Source organism: Monomorium pharaonis, chromosome 1, assembly GCF_013373865.1.
Source record: "Monomorium pharaonis isolate MP-MQ-018 chromosome 1, ASM1337386v2, whole genome shotgun sequence".
Lineage (NCBI taxonomy): Eukaryota > Metazoa > Arthropoda > Insecta > Hymenoptera > Formicidae > Monomorium > Monomorium pharaonis.
Window position 1 is genome coordinate 2,466,198 of NC_050467.1, and position 16,137 is coordinate 2,482,334.

General features: G+C 27.0%; 4 protein-coding genes across 7 annotated transcripts; all 4 read left to right on the forward strand.

Moving 5' to 3' along the window:
• Nucleotides 1–85: 85 nt before the first annotated feature.
• On the forward strand, nucleotides 86–2,430 carry LOC105830426 (flavin reductase (NADPH)). The gene is made up of 5 exons (XM_036293204.1): nucleotides 86–158; nucleotides 1,211–1,375; nucleotides 1,483–1,572; nucleotides 1,962–2,093; nucleotides 2,173–2,430. The coding sequence occupies exons 1-5, from the start codon at nucleotides 86–88 to the stop codon at nucleotides 2,316–2,318; spliced, it is 606 nt and encodes a 201-aa protein (XP_036149097.1). The 3' UTR covers nucleotides 2,319–2,430.
• Nucleotides 2,431–3,316: 886 nt separating this feature from the next.
• LOC118647767 (flavin reductase (NADPH)-like) lies at nucleotides 3,317–6,630 on the forward strand. Of its 4 annotated transcripts, none has more exons than XM_036293232.1 (5): nucleotides 3,317–4,419; nucleotides 4,723–4,887; nucleotides 4,996–5,085; nucleotides 5,442–5,573; nucleotides 5,624–6,630. In XM_036293232.1, exons 1-4 carry the CDS (start codon nucleotides 4,281–4,283, stop codon nucleotides 5,543–5,545), a joined length of 498 nt encoding a protein of 165 aa, XP_036149125.1. In that variant the 5' UTR covers nucleotides 3,317–4,280; the 3' UTR covers nucleotides 5,546–5,573; nucleotides 5,624–6,630. The 4 variants fall into 4 exon arrangements, with proteins under 4 accessions (XP_036149125.1, XP_036149120.1, XP_036149117.1 ...); XM_036293227.1 differs by having other exon boundaries at nucleotides 5,643–6,630; XM_036293224.1 differs by having other exon boundaries at nucleotides 5,442–5,541.
• A 2,098-nt stretch (nucleotides 6,631–8,728) lies between these two features.
• LOC118647722 (flavin reductase (NADPH)-like) lies at nucleotides 8,729–10,485 on the forward strand. Its single transcript, XM_036293158.1, has 5 exons — nucleotides 8,729–8,872; nucleotides 9,340–9,504; nucleotides 9,574–9,663; nucleotides 9,979–10,107; nucleotides 10,182–10,485. The coding sequence occupies exons 1-5, from the start codon at nucleotides 8,788–8,790 to the stop codon at nucleotides 10,334–10,336; spliced, it is 624 nt and encodes a 207-aa protein (XP_036149051.1). The 5' UTR covers nucleotides 8,729–8,787; the 3' UTR covers nucleotides 10,337–10,485.
• A 2,593-nt stretch (nucleotides 10,486–13,078) lies between these two features.
• LOC118647753 (flavin reductase (NADPH)-like) lies at nucleotides 13,079–14,723 on the forward strand. Its single transcript, XM_036293196.1, has 5 exons — nucleotides 13,079–13,204; nucleotides 13,576–13,740; nucleotides 13,848–13,937; nucleotides 14,290–14,421; nucleotides 14,496–14,723. Exons 1-5 carry the CDS (start codon nucleotides 13,132–13,134, stop codon nucleotides 14,669–14,671), a joined length of 636 nt encoding a protein of 211 aa, XP_036149089.1. The 5' UTR covers nucleotides 13,079–13,131; the 3' UTR covers nucleotides 14,672–14,723.
• The last annotated feature ends 1,414 nt before the right edge of the window (nucleotides 14,724–16,137 follow it).

Below are 16,137 nucleotides of genomic sequence, written 5' to 3' on the forward strand. Positions count from 1 at the left end.
AAAAAGATTCGTCATCTACTATGTCCTTGTCAGACAGATATAGTACGATCTTCAGCGATAACGTGCATTGAGTGCTCGACACGAGATGAAACGAGTTGTGATATTTGGCAGTACCGGGACTACCGGTCTCTGCTCTCTGAGAACTGCCGTGGAAAAAGGTACTCTCATTATCTTATGTCCATTTTTTGCAAAATCGTCAACAACAATACGCTGCAACAATTCGCGCGATGATGATTTTTTTGCGTTACACCACCTGCACTTTTGAAACGAGGCGGACGTGACCATCGGATGTCAGACTGATCATATGTTAGACAGAAAAAAAGAAGGAAAAATTTAACTGTAAAGAACGAATCTAGTTGGCTGTTGCTAAAGAATTTCTCATTCTATTATTCAAAAGCAATAATCCTTTAGGATAGAATAATCAGTAATTTAAAATTTTTATATATATTATGTATATATGTGTGTGTGTGTGTGTGTGTGTGTGTGTGTGTGTGTGTGTGTGTAATTGCAAATTGTATAGATTAATTTTAAAATTAAGTGACAACGATCTAGCTGATCAATAATTGATGATTTACTTTATATCAGCGAACTATATATGTTGTGTTGCGTAATATAATGACAGTCTGTTTTGTCTAAGCATATCAGTTTTTTTAAGCATATAAGATATATTAAGATATGCTTTCTTATAAGCATATAAGATTTAAAAAGAATTATATATAATTTCACAATAATAAACATTTAAAACAGATTTAAAAATCAAAACAAAAAAGATTAATGAATTGTACTAGATGTGCTTTTCTTAAATAAAATTAAAAATAAATATTAAAATAAAATACAAATAATATATGTCAAATGATATAATAAAGTTTTTTGTATTACAATAAAGATATAAGATGATCAGACAAATGTGTGTGCACATAAAATAAATTGTGCAATTATTGAGTTAGATAATTTATGTTGCTTTTTTCTTTTACACACAAAAAAGTAAAATTAAAATAATTATTTAAAATTAAAGTTAAAAACAAGTTGAAATTATATATTTCTGTATTAAAAATAAATATATATACTTGTAATAAATTCATTGTATATAATTTGTATATATAAATCTATAATTCTGTGTGTGCATAAAATATCAACTTTTTCTCTGCTTTTTAAGTCGAGTATTATATCACATTGGTATTTTATTTGATTATTGTTATCTGTTATTTAGGTCTGGAGGTAAAAGCTTTTGTAAGGAACAAAGCCAAGATTCCTAAGGATCTTAAAGATAAAGTCGAAACAATTATTGGAGATGTTACTAATGCAAAGGAAGTCGCAAAAGCAGTAGCGGGTACAGATGCTGTTGTGGTAGTACTTGGTACAGGAAGAGATTTGAGTGAGCAGCATTTATATTTTTGAATATTTATATGTATATGTGTATATGTGTGTGCATACACACACACACACACACACACTCTATATATCTCGCCTTGTATTGTTTAGATCCCACTACCGTGCTATCACAAGGCATGCAAAATATAATAGACGCTATGAAAGCACATAATGTTGATCTGGTCTCTGTATGCCTATCAGGTAAAGTATAATATTGAGAAACAAATACTGAAATATATAAGAGTATTAATTATTATAATAGGAAAGTATTATTTTACTTAATATTGTAAAACTTATTGAAAAAGATTTTTTTGACATTTTCAACAGATATTTTAAAACTTTTTGTGTTCTTCTAATGCTCATTTGTGTATGTGTAGTTTAACTTTAAACTCGACTTAATTTATTTTTTATTTTTCTATCTTATAATTCTAAGTTCTAAATTAGAAAAAGATAGATTTTGCCAATTTAAACCAAATTTAAAATTGAATTATATTAGTGCACACAACGCGCGCTTAAATATTAAATTTTATCATATATACTTTTTTTAGATACTTTTCTCCACTAATGTTCGTCCCTGCCTGAATTTTCAGCGTTTTTATTCTACACGCTTGAAGAAACGCCTGCTGTATTTAGAGATGTGACCAAAGATCATCAGCGCATGTTTGATATAACCAAATCAAGTGGCTTAAAGTGGGTGGCAATATTTCCACCACACATCGCAGGTATGCCTAGATAATGAGAGATGATAAAATATGATAATTTTAAAAATAAAGATCCTTACAGATTTTATTTTCTCTGCAGACACACCAAAGTCCAAGTATAATATTGCATTTGATTCTTCACCTGGACGAGCAATCTCCAAACACGACTTGGGTGCATTTCTCGTTGAATGTCTCGAAAATCCTGATTATTACCAAAAGGTACTTGGCATCGCGAATACATCATAATCGTGAGAAGAAATGTAAAGATATATGAATAATAAGAAGCACGTATTTTTCTGATAATAAAAAAAAAATATATTTTGTAATAAATATATATATATACTTGTATTACATGTTATCATGACACTTTTCTTATTTCTTTAACTAATTACATATCGATCCAATATTCAACTTATTATTACTAAAACATAAATATACATTTTCCAAAAATTAAATTACAATTAATATTACATTTAACTATTATTACATAGAATTTTCTGCCTTTATATTTTTACAATTTGTTCTTGTTACAGAAAAGACATTTAATTTGCTTTTTATATCTTCCAATATCTTGTAGTGTTTAGATAGTGAAATGAAAAAAAATGTTTAAAATATCCCTTATTATAATTAAACTTTTAAACATGTTTGTTTTTGTCATACAAAAAATCCATAAATTAAATATAGGTATATATCTAACACGTGATCATTCTGAATCAAATTTTATTTGGCATACATTAAAAAAATACTAAATACGAAACAGCTACACGAGCTTACAATGTAATTATGCTATATATAAATGCTATTATAAATTTGTAACTACAAATTTTAATTAACACATTTTATTTTAATTTTTTACATCGATTTGTATCCAAGCCTGACATATGTGTGTCCTCTCTTGTCTCATACTTGTAAACATACTCAGAGCTAAGAATTAAAGCATTACTTTTGTAACATGTTACAATTTTATAGTAACGATAATGAATTTTATCGTTACTTTATAAATGTATAACACATGTATTATACATCTACTTTGCAACTCTAAAAAAAAACTATCAAAGTTTTGGAAAGTAACGAAAATAAAATTATTTTTTAAGTAACGGTAATGGTAACGCATTATTTTTTTAAATCAGTAGTATTTAGTATTAAGTTATTTTTTACAAATAGTAACTGTAATGTATTACTCTCATAAAGTAACGTGCATTTAACTCTACGTATTTCAAGATTTTTTAAAAAAGAAAAACACAAACTTATTTTGTAATAATCTATTTTGTAGGTAAGAACCAATCAGTTTTGATTACAACTTATATCTATTTGTACCAAATAAATTAACTTTTATCTTGGTTTAATTTACTCTTTATTTTTTTCTAATGCTAATCTCTTTCAATATAGATTAAGTCTTGGTTTAACTTCTTTATTTTTTTTTAATTTTTATAACTAAAAGATAAAATAGTAAATTAACACTTAGTACTTTGGTACTGCAAAACAAAAAAATTAACAGAAAGAATGATCTTAATATTTTCACAAATACCAAACGTGACGTAGCATTTTGAGTAAACTAATGCATTACATGTATTATAGATTTGCTATACATTTGTTGACATAGAAATAAAACACATTGCGAATTCAGCAACATGATTATTTATACATGCAATCGGTTGAGGACATTTAAAAAAAGGAAATGGTTAGCAATAACGATACATTATACTGTTTGTGATATAACAGCAATATGGCAACAACAAATGATTGATAACAATAAATTGATGTTGATACGTTGCTATCAATTTGCCATTGTTAAAAATAGAATTCGTATAAGTTCAACCTAGCAGACATAATGCTGTCTTATCTTGTTCCGAGTTAGTCTAAATTAGTTGCTGCAACGATTGTTGGCAATATGATTGCAACATTAAAACATTTGGTTAATTTTGGTTACTAATGGAGCGAACTAAACGCGTCTCTGAAAGATTATTATGTTTTATAATTATATATAATAATTTTTTTTTACCAGCAATGTAAGCGTGCGTTTAAATTTCTTATCGTGTTGTTATCGATGCAATCAGTGCGCTTGCTGGTTACGGGTCGTCAATTCTCCCCACGGTGCGTTTGTAAAAAAAAGAATAAGAAAAATAATTTGTTACCTGTCTTCTCGCGAGAGGACAGATATAATCGCCCAGTCCTCGATAATGACGTGTGTTGTCAGCTCGACGTGAGATGAAGCGAGTCGTGATATTCGGAAGTACAGGAGTCATCGGCCTCTGCTCTCTGAGGACCGCAGTAGAAAAAAGTAATTTTTATTATCCTGTTCATTTTTTTAAAAGATCACCAACAACACGCAGCGACAATTTACGTGGTAATCCATTTTTTATTTTTCTTGCAAAGAAATATAATTAAAATATTTATCTGCAAAAATAATGCAAAATAATGTGAAATATTAAACTATAATAATGAACTGAAGTGACATTAAAATGATGTAATTAATATTTTCTTTTATGTTATAAATATATTTGTAACATGTAAATTACTACGCGTACGTGTTGTAATTTGTGTATAGCATTTTGTAACGTTGCGTATGCGTGTATTTTTATCTATATTATTAATCAAATTAAATATTATATTGAGATTTTTTATTCAATTTTTGTTGTTTGTTATTTAGGTCTAGAAGTGCGAGTTTTGGTAAGGGATAAGAATAAGATTCCTAAAGATCTTATAGATAAAGTTGAAGTAGTTGTTGGAAATGTTACTAACGCGGAAGATGTTGCAAAGGCGGTAGCTGGTACAGATGCTGTCGTAGTAATACTTGGAACCGGGAAAGACTTAAGTAAGTTAATACACGTAGATTTCATTTCTAATAATTATATTAGACATGTATATTTCTCTTTTGTTACATATTGATATACTGCACTTATTCATTTTATGCTTCTTTAAGGTCCTACTACTGTACTATCTGAAGGCATGCAAAATATAATAAATGCTATGAAAGCGCATAATGTTGAACTAGTCTCCGTATGTCTATCGGGTAAGGTATAATTTTAGAAAGATAAATATAGAAATACCAAAACCATTAATTATCATAATGAGAATACATTATTGCACTTTATATTATTAACTGCTAGAAACTATTTTGACACTTTAATACGTTCTGAAATTTTTTGTATTCTTCTATTTTTATTTGCACTAATGTAGCTTAACTTTAAATTCAATTAATTTTATTTTTTTAAATAATTCTTTAAAAATTAGAAAAAGATAGAGATAGTTTAAAATTAATTAATACATTAATGTAAACGCCCTTAAATATTTAATATTTTATATATATATATATATATATGACACTTTTCTTTACTAATGTTTACTTACCACTACTTGAATTTTTAGGATTCTTGTTTTACACACTTGAAGAAACGCCTGCTGTATGTAAAGACGTGACTATAGAACATCAGCGCATGTTTGATATAACCAAATCAAGTGGCTTAAAGTAGGTGGCGGTATTTCCACCATATGTTATAGGTATACCTAATGAAAGATAATAAAGTATGATAATTCTAAGAATAAAGCAGATTTTATTTTTCTCTTTAGAAGCACCAAAGTTCAAGTACACTGTTACGATTGATTCTGTAGCTGGACGAGTAATTTCCAAACACGACTTGGGTGACTTTCTCGTTGAATGTATTGAGAATCCTGATTATTACCAAAAGATAGTCGGCCTCGCAAACACAGCATAAGATGTGTAGGAATGTAAAGATACATGAATAATGACATGCATGTATCTTTACATTCCTATGTATTTTTTTAGTAGAAAAATAAATATGTATATTTATGTAAACTGTTATCATGTTTTAATAAGTTTGCCTTTTACTATTACTTTACAATTGAATTTGAAGAAAATGGCGAGCATACCATAACTTCACAGACCAATCTGTTTTTTACTGTTATATAACTAAATAAAACATTCAGAAATATAATTAATCTGTAGAAAAGAAAGGTGGTATTATGGCCACTTTGGACAATATGATAGGATATACCACTTACCCCGACAGGAAAAGATTTATAAAATTGTATAACAAAAGAATTGTAAAAAATTTATAATCTGTCATTATGAAGGCGTAGTTGAGAAAATAGATGTAGAAACATTAACCTTTTATAAAACATTAATAAATTTGCGCAATTAAATTTTGAAATGATATGTTGGCATAACAATAACGATATGGCGAATCATCTTAACAGCACATTTGCAAAATTAAATTTAGAAATAAATTGTGCAGTAATTGAGAAAAATATTTCAGTCGTAACATGTTAAAACATTTAGAAATATAATTGTGCACAAAAAACTCAAATTATTCCCCAATTATTCCTAAATTATGATGTACAAATATAAAAACATGAAATGTGTAATATTGTATGTTTCAATATTTGTGCATTATAATGTAGGAATGATTTAACAGTTTCTGACTGCTATTATTACTATCAATGAGATACTTAACTCTCCAACAGATGCAACTAATCTGTTAGACAAAATGCCTTTTTTTTAAATCTTATTAAATTTATTAAATGTCTAGTGAATAAACGATATTTGTTAAATTCATTGTAATACCTTTTGATATTAATTTAAAATTAAATATTGAAGATTAAATGCTGTAAATATTGCACATTATTATTGCTGCGCATTATTATTGCACATTATTATTATATTGTGAAAATATAGAAGATTATAATGTGATAATTTTAAATGCTGAGATAATTATAAAATATTTATATTTCAATATTTGTCTAATCTTTAACAAATATTATTTAAGAATTATATTTTGACAAAACTGTTGCGTTATGGCGAATCATCTTAGCACAATCTTTAATGTCATTATTGTGCAATGTTTGTAAAATCTTCCTATCGGGGTTATATTATCTTCGTTATTAGTTAACAAATTCTATTAATTTATGTTTATAAAATTATTTGTTGCCGTTATAAAATGGCGTTAATATGACAATGCACAATAGCCAACGTTTGTTATAAGACATTTTTACTTTTGAGAATTTAATACTTTATTAAAATACATTAAATTTTAACATTTAATTACACATACTTCTTTATTCTTTTCAAACTTAAACGTATTATCATCCAAATGTATGTGCAGTTGAGTATGTTTTTATTTAACTTTTTATTTAGTTGTATATTTTTTGAATTATACAATGTTCAACAATAACATAGGATTTTGTTAATATAGCCACCTAAATGCGCTGGTAATATGATCACTTTTGATCGTTTCTATATCAAAAATATTCCTTGATTGTCATTCTACTGTTATTAATATTTGACATGTATAAATTATTATCACGACAGAAGGCAGAGATTACGTATAAACCTAAAAATCCTACTTTTATTAAGTAAATTTAGCTATCTTTATCTCTTTCCACAATTATGCTACGGTTTTTTATTTAACAATTTATTTTATATAAATATAAAATTTTGTTACAAATTATTGTGACTTTTTTAAACAAAACCATTTTTTACGTTTATTTTTGTGGTAGCTCTATTACCATCTTTTTTTCTCTTTAATCGGCTATTATGCAGCGTTGTTAGATTTTTATAAATAATATGTCATGTAGTAAATATTTTATAACTTTGAATCTAAAATCTAATGAACACTTCAATGAATATAAGTTAAGTTTCGTTAAGTTTCAATTCAAAATATTAATTATTAATAAAGTCATTAATGTAAATGGGTGGCCATATTTTATTATCTTCTTCTCTGTATGTTTACAAAAATTTACAATATGTTTACAAAAATTACAATATGTTACGAAAACAAATAATTATTCCCAAATTATGACATGAAATATTACACATTCAGCACGACATACTAAATAAAGAAAAACATTTTTTTACAATTGTAAAAGCAACAAATAAGTAACTGAATACTATTTTTTAAAAATCATCAAAATTATTTACTTGAAAAGTAACAAAAAAGTAACAAATTGTTTTCTAAATAAGGATAATAATAATGCATTACATACATATATATTTTTATAAGTACACTGATAGACAAAGATACTAGATTCAAACAGTTATTTGAATAGTACCAATAACAAATTTTATAAAAAATAAATATTTATTTTAGATAAGTAATATTTTTTATAATTTATAAAATGTTATTTGTTTGTAATAAATGTTTTATTTCAAATTAATTTTTTAAAAAATTTGTTACTGGTACTATTCAAATAATTATTTATTTAAATCTAGCATTTTTTTAATATTAATGTATATATATTCTAAAATCTTACGTATTTCTAAACTTTTCTATAGAGAAGAGTAAAATAGTGGCAATTGTTTTTGCCAATTCACGTAAATTCTTTTATAAGATGCGATCAATATACTACATCCGTTTTTTAAACTAATGACCATTTTGTAAGTAAGAATCATATTTAATTTTATTTTTTTTAATGTTTATTTTTTTCAATATAGATTAACTGTAGCCTTGGTTTAACTTGTTTTTTTAATCTCTTATGCATTTATATATGTATAACAATGTATATACGTATATTTATACATATATAATTACGAAACTTTTTTACCCTGGAAATTTACATGTTGCGTTATCGTGTCATTATCAATGTAATCAGTGCGCTTGCTGTCTGTATTGTCGATTTGTCCGTAAAAAAACCTATTTGTTATCCGTGTCCTTGCCGGGCAGATATAATCGCGCGGTCCTCAGCAATAACGCGCATTATGAGATGTGAAATGAAGCAAGTCGTAATATTCGGCAGCACTGGGAACACCGGCCTCTGCTCTCTGAGGACCGCCGTAGAAAAAGGTAACTCTTGTTATCACGTTCATTTTTATTTTATTTTACTTTTTTTGCAAGATTATTGCCGGTAATGTGTTGCAACAATTCGTGTAATAATAATTCATTGCTTGCATCCGCTGCATCGAGTTATTGAGTAGCTAATATAATTTATATTGCTTTTCTTTCAAGGAAATAAAATTAAAATATTTATCTGTACAAAGTAACATAAGGTAAAAACGAAACTAATATAAAAGTCGAATAACAATGATGTAAGTAATATTTCCTTCTATACTAAAAATAAATTTCTTTGTGACATGTAAATTGTTATGTATATAACTTGTAATTCTTATATATAATTTTGTAATTCTGTTTATGCATATATGAATTTTTATTCGTGTCAAATCAAGTATTACATTGACATTTTATTCGATTGTCATTATTTGTCACTTAGTTTTTATAAATTAATTTTAATATTTTTTTTGTTTGTCATTTAGGTTTGAAAGTACGAGCTTTTGTAAGAGACAAAACCAAAATTCCTGAAGACCTTAAAAATAAAGTCGAAGCAGTTATTGGAGATGTAACTAACGCGAAGGAGGTTGCAAAAGCAGTAGCTGATACAGATGCTGTCGTGGTAGTACTTGGTACCAGGCAAGACTTGAGTAAGTAAATTTGTAATCTTGTTGTTCTGTAATAATTTATTGTACTTATTCACTTTGTACTACTTTAAGATTATACTACCGTGCTATCCCAAGGCATGCGAAATATAGTACATGCTATGAAAACGCATAATGTTGGTCTTGTCTCCGTATGTCTGTCAGGTAGGACAACATTGAAAAAATTAGAATAAGTGTCATTATATACTTATTATAATAGAAATCTATTATTATGCTTAAAATATTGTAGAATTGTTGAAAAATATTTTTATGATACTTCCAACATATTCTGAAGTTTCTTATATTATTCTAACGCCCGTTTGCATCAATATAGCTTGTTTTCTAATAATAATTAGAACAGATGGAAAGTTAAATTATTTTAAACTAAACATTGCTGCAAATATACGATTAAGTATTCAATTTTATTATATATGCAATACTTATGTTGACACTAATGTCTGTTACTGTCTGAATTTTTAGAGTTTTGTATCGACCTTGGAGCAGTACCAGTTATATTTCAAGATGTGGTCGATGAACATCGGCGTATGCTTGATATAATTAAATCGAGTGGTTTAAAGTGGGTGGCGATATGTCCACCAGTCATTGCAGGTATCCTTAGATAATGAGAACTGACAAAGTATGATATTCCTGAAGAAAAGTCTCATGAATTTTTTTTTCTCTAGAGATATCAAAGAAGGAATATACTATTGCATTTGATTCCATACCTGGAAGTGTAATCTCTAAATATGACTTGGGTGCGTTTCTTGTCGAATGTCTCGAGAAACCTGATTATTACCAAAAGATAATCGGCATCTCAAACACAGCATACCTCTTGTGAAAATTTAAACCAGAGCGTAATAGATGCGTTTCATTCACCAGATTACTTTCATCAAGGACTGTGTGTAGAAATATATGGATACATGAATAATAAAATACATGTATTTTTTCTAGTGGAAAAATAAATATGTATATTTATGTAAATTGTTATCACACGTTTTCGATAAGTTTGCCATTCCATCCAACTGCTTCATAATTGCACGAATTTAGATTAAAAAGGCGATTATATTAAGCGCGTGATTTTTATCGCTGGAAGATAATAAATAAGGAAATATTTAAAATAGATAGAAGCATAGTCTTACAAGAAAATTTGCATTAAGAAGCTAAAGATTAATTTTCCTGTCGATGTTTCATAAATTGGAATTATAAAAATAGCTATATATATATGTGTGTGTGTGTGTGTGTGTGTGTGTGTGTGTGTGTGTGTGTGTGTGTGTGTGTGTGTGTGTGTGTGTGTAATTTCAAATTGTATAGATTAATTTTAAAATTAAGTGACAACGATCTAGCTGATCAATAATTGACGATTTGCTTTACATCAGCGAACTATATATGTTGTGTTGCGTAATATAATGACAGTCTGTTTTGTCTAAGCATATCAGCTTTTTTAAACATATAAGATATATTAAGATATGCTTTCTTATAAGCATATAAGATTTAAAAAGAATATATATAATTTCACAATAATAAACATTTAAAACAGATTTAAAAATCAAAACAAAAAAGATTAATGAATTGCACTAGATGTGCTTTTCTTAAATAAAATTAAAAATAAATATTAAAATAAAATATAAATAATATATGTCAAATAATATAATAAAGTTTTTTGTATTACAATAAAGATAATATAAGATGATCAGACAAATGTGCGTGCACATAAAATAAATTGTGCAATTATTGAGTTAGATAATTTATGTTGCTTTTATATTTGTATCACATGTTATCATGACACTTTTCTTATTTCTTTAATTAATTACATATCGATCCAATATTTAACTTATTATTACTAAAACAAATATACATTTTCCAAAAATTAAATTACAATTAATATTACATTTAACTATTATTACATAGAATTTTCTGCCTTTATATTTTTACAATTTGTTCTTGTTACAGAAAAGACATTTAATTCGCTTTTTATATCTTCCAATATCTTGTAGTGTTTAGATAGTGAAATGAAAAAAAATGTTTAAAGTGTATCCCTTGTTATAATTAAACTTTTAAACATGTTTGTTTTTGTCATACAAAAAATCCATAAATTAAATATAGGTATATATCTAACACGTGATCATTCTGAATCAAATTTTATTTGGCATACATTAAAAAAATACTAAATACGAAACAGCTACACGAGCTTACAATGTAATTATGCTATATATAAATGCTATTATAAATTTGTAACTACAAATTTTAATTAACACATTTTATTTTAATTTTTTACATCGATTTGTATCCAAGCCTGACATATGTGTGTCCTCTCTTGTCTCATACTTGTAAACATACTCAGAGCTAAGAATTAAAGCATTACTTTTGTAACATGTTACAATTTTATAGTAACGATAATGAATTTTATCGTTACTTTATAAATGTATAACACATGTATTATACATCTACTTTGCAACTCTAAAAAAAAACTATCAAAGTTTTGGAAAGTAACGAAAATAAAATTATTTTTTAAGTAACGGTAATGGTAACGCATTATTTTTTTAAATCAGTAGTATTTAGTATTAAGTTATTTTTTACAAATAGTAACTGTAATGTATTACTCTCATAAAGTAACGTGCATTTAACTCTACGTATTTCAAGATTTTTTAAAAAAGAAAAACACAAACTTATTTTGTAATAATCTATTTTGTAGGTAAGAACCAATCAGTTTTGATTACAACTTATATCTATTTGTACCAAATAAATTAACTTTTATCTTGGTTTAATTTACTCTTTATTTTTTTCTAATGCTAATCTCTTTCAATATAGATTAAGTCTTGGTTTAACTTCTTTATTTTTTTTTAATTTTTATAACTAAAAGATAAAATAGTAAATTAACACTTAGTACTTTGGTACTGCAAAACAAAAAAATTAACAGAAAGAATGATCTTAATATTTTCACAAATAACCAAGCGTGACGTAGCATTTTGAGTAAACTAATGCATTACATGTATTATAGATTTGCTATACATTTGTTGACATAAAAATAAAACACATTGCGAATTTAGCAACATGGTTATTTATACATGCAATCGGTTGAGGACATTTAAAAAAAGGAAATGGCAATAACGATACATTATACTGTTTGTGATATAACAGTAACATGGCAACAACAAATGATTGATAACAATAAATTGATGCTGATACGTTGCTATCAATTTGCCATTGTTAAAAATAGAATTCGTATAAGTTCAACCTAGCAGACATAATGCTGTCTTATCTTGTTCCGAGTTAGTCTAAATTAGTTGCTGCAACGATTGTTGGCAATATGATTGCAACATTAAAACATTTGGCTAATCTGGCTAATACTAATGAAGCGAACTAAACGCGTCTCTGAAAGAGAATGCAATATAATTATGTTTTATGATTATATATAATAATTTTTTTTTACCAGCAATGTAAGCGTGCGTTCAAATTTCTTATTGTGTTGTTATCGGTGCAATCGGTGCGCTTGCTGGTTACGGGTCGTCAATTCTCCCCAAAAGTAGTAAAAAAAAAGAATAAGAAAAATAATTTGTTACCTGTCTTCTCGCGGGAGGACAGATATAATCGCCCAGTCCTCGGTAATGACGTGTGTTGTCAGCTCGACGTGAGATGAAGCGAGTCGTGATATTCGGAAGTACAGGAGTCACCGGCCTCTGCTCTCTGAGGACCGCCGTAGAAAAAGGTAATTTTTATTATCCTGTTCATTTTTTTAAAAGATCATTACCAACAATACGCAGCGACAATTTACGTGGTAATCCATTTTTTATTTTTCTTGCAAAGAAATACAATTAAAATGTTTATCTGCAAAATGCAAAATAATGTGAAATATTATAATATAAACTATAACAATGAACTGAAGTGATATTAAAATGATGTAATTAATATTTTCTTCTATGTTAAAAATATATTTGTGACATGTAAATTACTACGCGTACGTGTTGTAATTTGTGTATAGCATTTTGTAACGTTGCGTACGCGTATTTTTATCTATATTCTTATTCAAAGTAAATATTATATTAACATTTTATTCGATTTTCGTTGTTTGTCATTTAGGTCTGGAAGTGCGAGTTTTGGTAAGGGATAAGAATAAGATTCCCAAAGATCTTATAGATAAAGTTGAAGCAGTTATTGGAGATGTAACTAACGCGGAAGATGTTGCAAAGGCGGTAGCTGGTACAGATGCTGTCGTAGTAATACTTGGAATCGGGAAAAACTTAAGTAAGTTAATACACGTAGATTTCATTTCTAATAATTATATTAGACATGTATATTTCTCTTTTATTATATATTGATATACTGCACTTATTCAATTTTTGCTTTTTAAGGTCCTTCTACTGTACTATCTGAAGGCATGCAAAATATAATAAATGCCATGAAAGCGCATAATGTTGAACTAGTCTCCGTATGTCTATCAGGTAAGGTATAATTTTAGAAAGATAAATATAGAAATACCAAAACCATTAATTATCATAATGAAAATACATTATTGCACTTTATATTATTAACTGCTAGAAACTATTTTGACACTTTAATATGTTCTGAAATTTTTTGTATTCTTATATTCTTATTTGCACTAATGTAGCTTAACTTTAAATTCAATTAATTTTATTTTTTTAAATATTTCTTTAAAAATTAGAAAAAGATAGAGATAGTTTAAAATTAATTAATACATTAATGTTAACGCCCTTAAATATTTAATATCATATATATATATATATATATATGACACTTTTGTTTACTAATGTTTACCACTACTTGAATTTTTAGGATTCTTGTTTTACACACTTGAAGAAACGCCTGCTATGTGTAAAGACTTGACTATAGAACATCAGCGCATGTTTGATATAACCAAATCAAGTGGCTTAAAGTGGGTGGCGGTATTTCCACCATGGATTACAGGTATGCCTAATGAGAGATGATAAAGGATGATAATCCTAAGAATAAAGCATCACAGATTTTATTTTACTCTTCAGGAGCACCAAAGTCCAAGTACACTGTTACGATCGATTCTGTAGCTGGACGAGTAATTTCCAAACACGACTTGGGTGCATTTCTCGTTGAATGTCTCGAGAATCCTGATTATTACCAAAAGATAGTTGGCCTCGCAACACAGCATAAGACGTGTAGGAATGTAAAAATACATGAATAATAACATGCATGTATTTTTTTAGTAGAAAAATAAATATGTATATTTATGTAAACTGTTATCATGTTTTAATAAGTTTGCCTTTTACTATTGCTTTACAATTGATTGAATTTGAAAAAAATGGCGAGCATACCATAACTTCACAGACCAATCTGTTTTTCACTGTTATATATAAAACATTCAGAAATATAATTAATCCGTAGAAAAGAAAGGTGGTATTATGGCCACTTTGGACAATATGACCACTTACTCCGACAGGAAAAGATTTATAAAATTGTATGACAAAAGAATTATAAAAAATTTATAATCTGTCATTATGAAGGCGTAGTTGAGAAAATAGATGTAGAAACATTAACCTTTTATAAAACATTAATAAATGTTTGCGCAATTAAATTTTGAAATGATATGTTGGCATAACAATAACGATATGGCGAATTATCTTAACAGCACATTTGCAAAATTAAATTTAGAAATAAATTGTGCAATAATTGAGAAAAATATTTCAGTCGTAACATGTTAAAACATTTAGAAATATAATTGTGCACAAAAGACTCAAATTATTCCCCAATTATTCCTAAATTATGATGCACAAATATAGAAACATTTAATGTGTAATATTGTATGTTTCAATATTTGTGCATTATAATGTAGGAATGATTTAAGAGTTTCTGACTGCTATTATTACTATCAATGAGATACTTAACTCTCCAACAGACGCAACTAATCTGTCAGACAAAGTGCCTCTTTTTTAATCTTATTAAATTTATTAAATGTCTAGTGAATAAACGATATTTGTTAAATCTATTGTAATACCTTTTGATATTAATTTTAAATTAAATATTGAAGATTAAATGCTGTAAATATTGCACATTATTATTGCTGCATTATATTGTGAAAATATTGAAGATTATAATGTGATAATTTTAAATGCTGAGATAATTATAAAATATTTATATTTCAATATTTGTCTAATTTTTAACAAATATTATTTAAGAATTATATTTTGACAAAACTGTTGCGTTATGGCGAATCATTTTAGCACAATCTTTAATGTCATTATTGTGCAATGTTTGCAAAATCTTCCTATCGGGGTTGTATTATCTTCGTTATTAGTTAACAAATTCTATTAATTTATGCTTATAAAATTATTTGTTTAGTAGCTTGCCGTTATAAAATGGCGTTAATGACAATGCACAATAGCCAACGTTTGTTATAAGACATTTTTACTTTTGAGAATTTCAATACTTTATTAAAGTACATTAAATTTTAACATTTAATTACACATACTTCTTTATTCTTTTCAAACTTAAACGTATTATCATCCAAATGTATGTGCAGTTGAGTATGTTTTTATTTAACTTTTTATTCAGTTGTTTATTTTTCGAATTATACAATGTTCAACAATAACATAGGATTTTGTTAATATAGCCACCTAAATGCACTGGTAATATGATCACTTTCGATCGTCT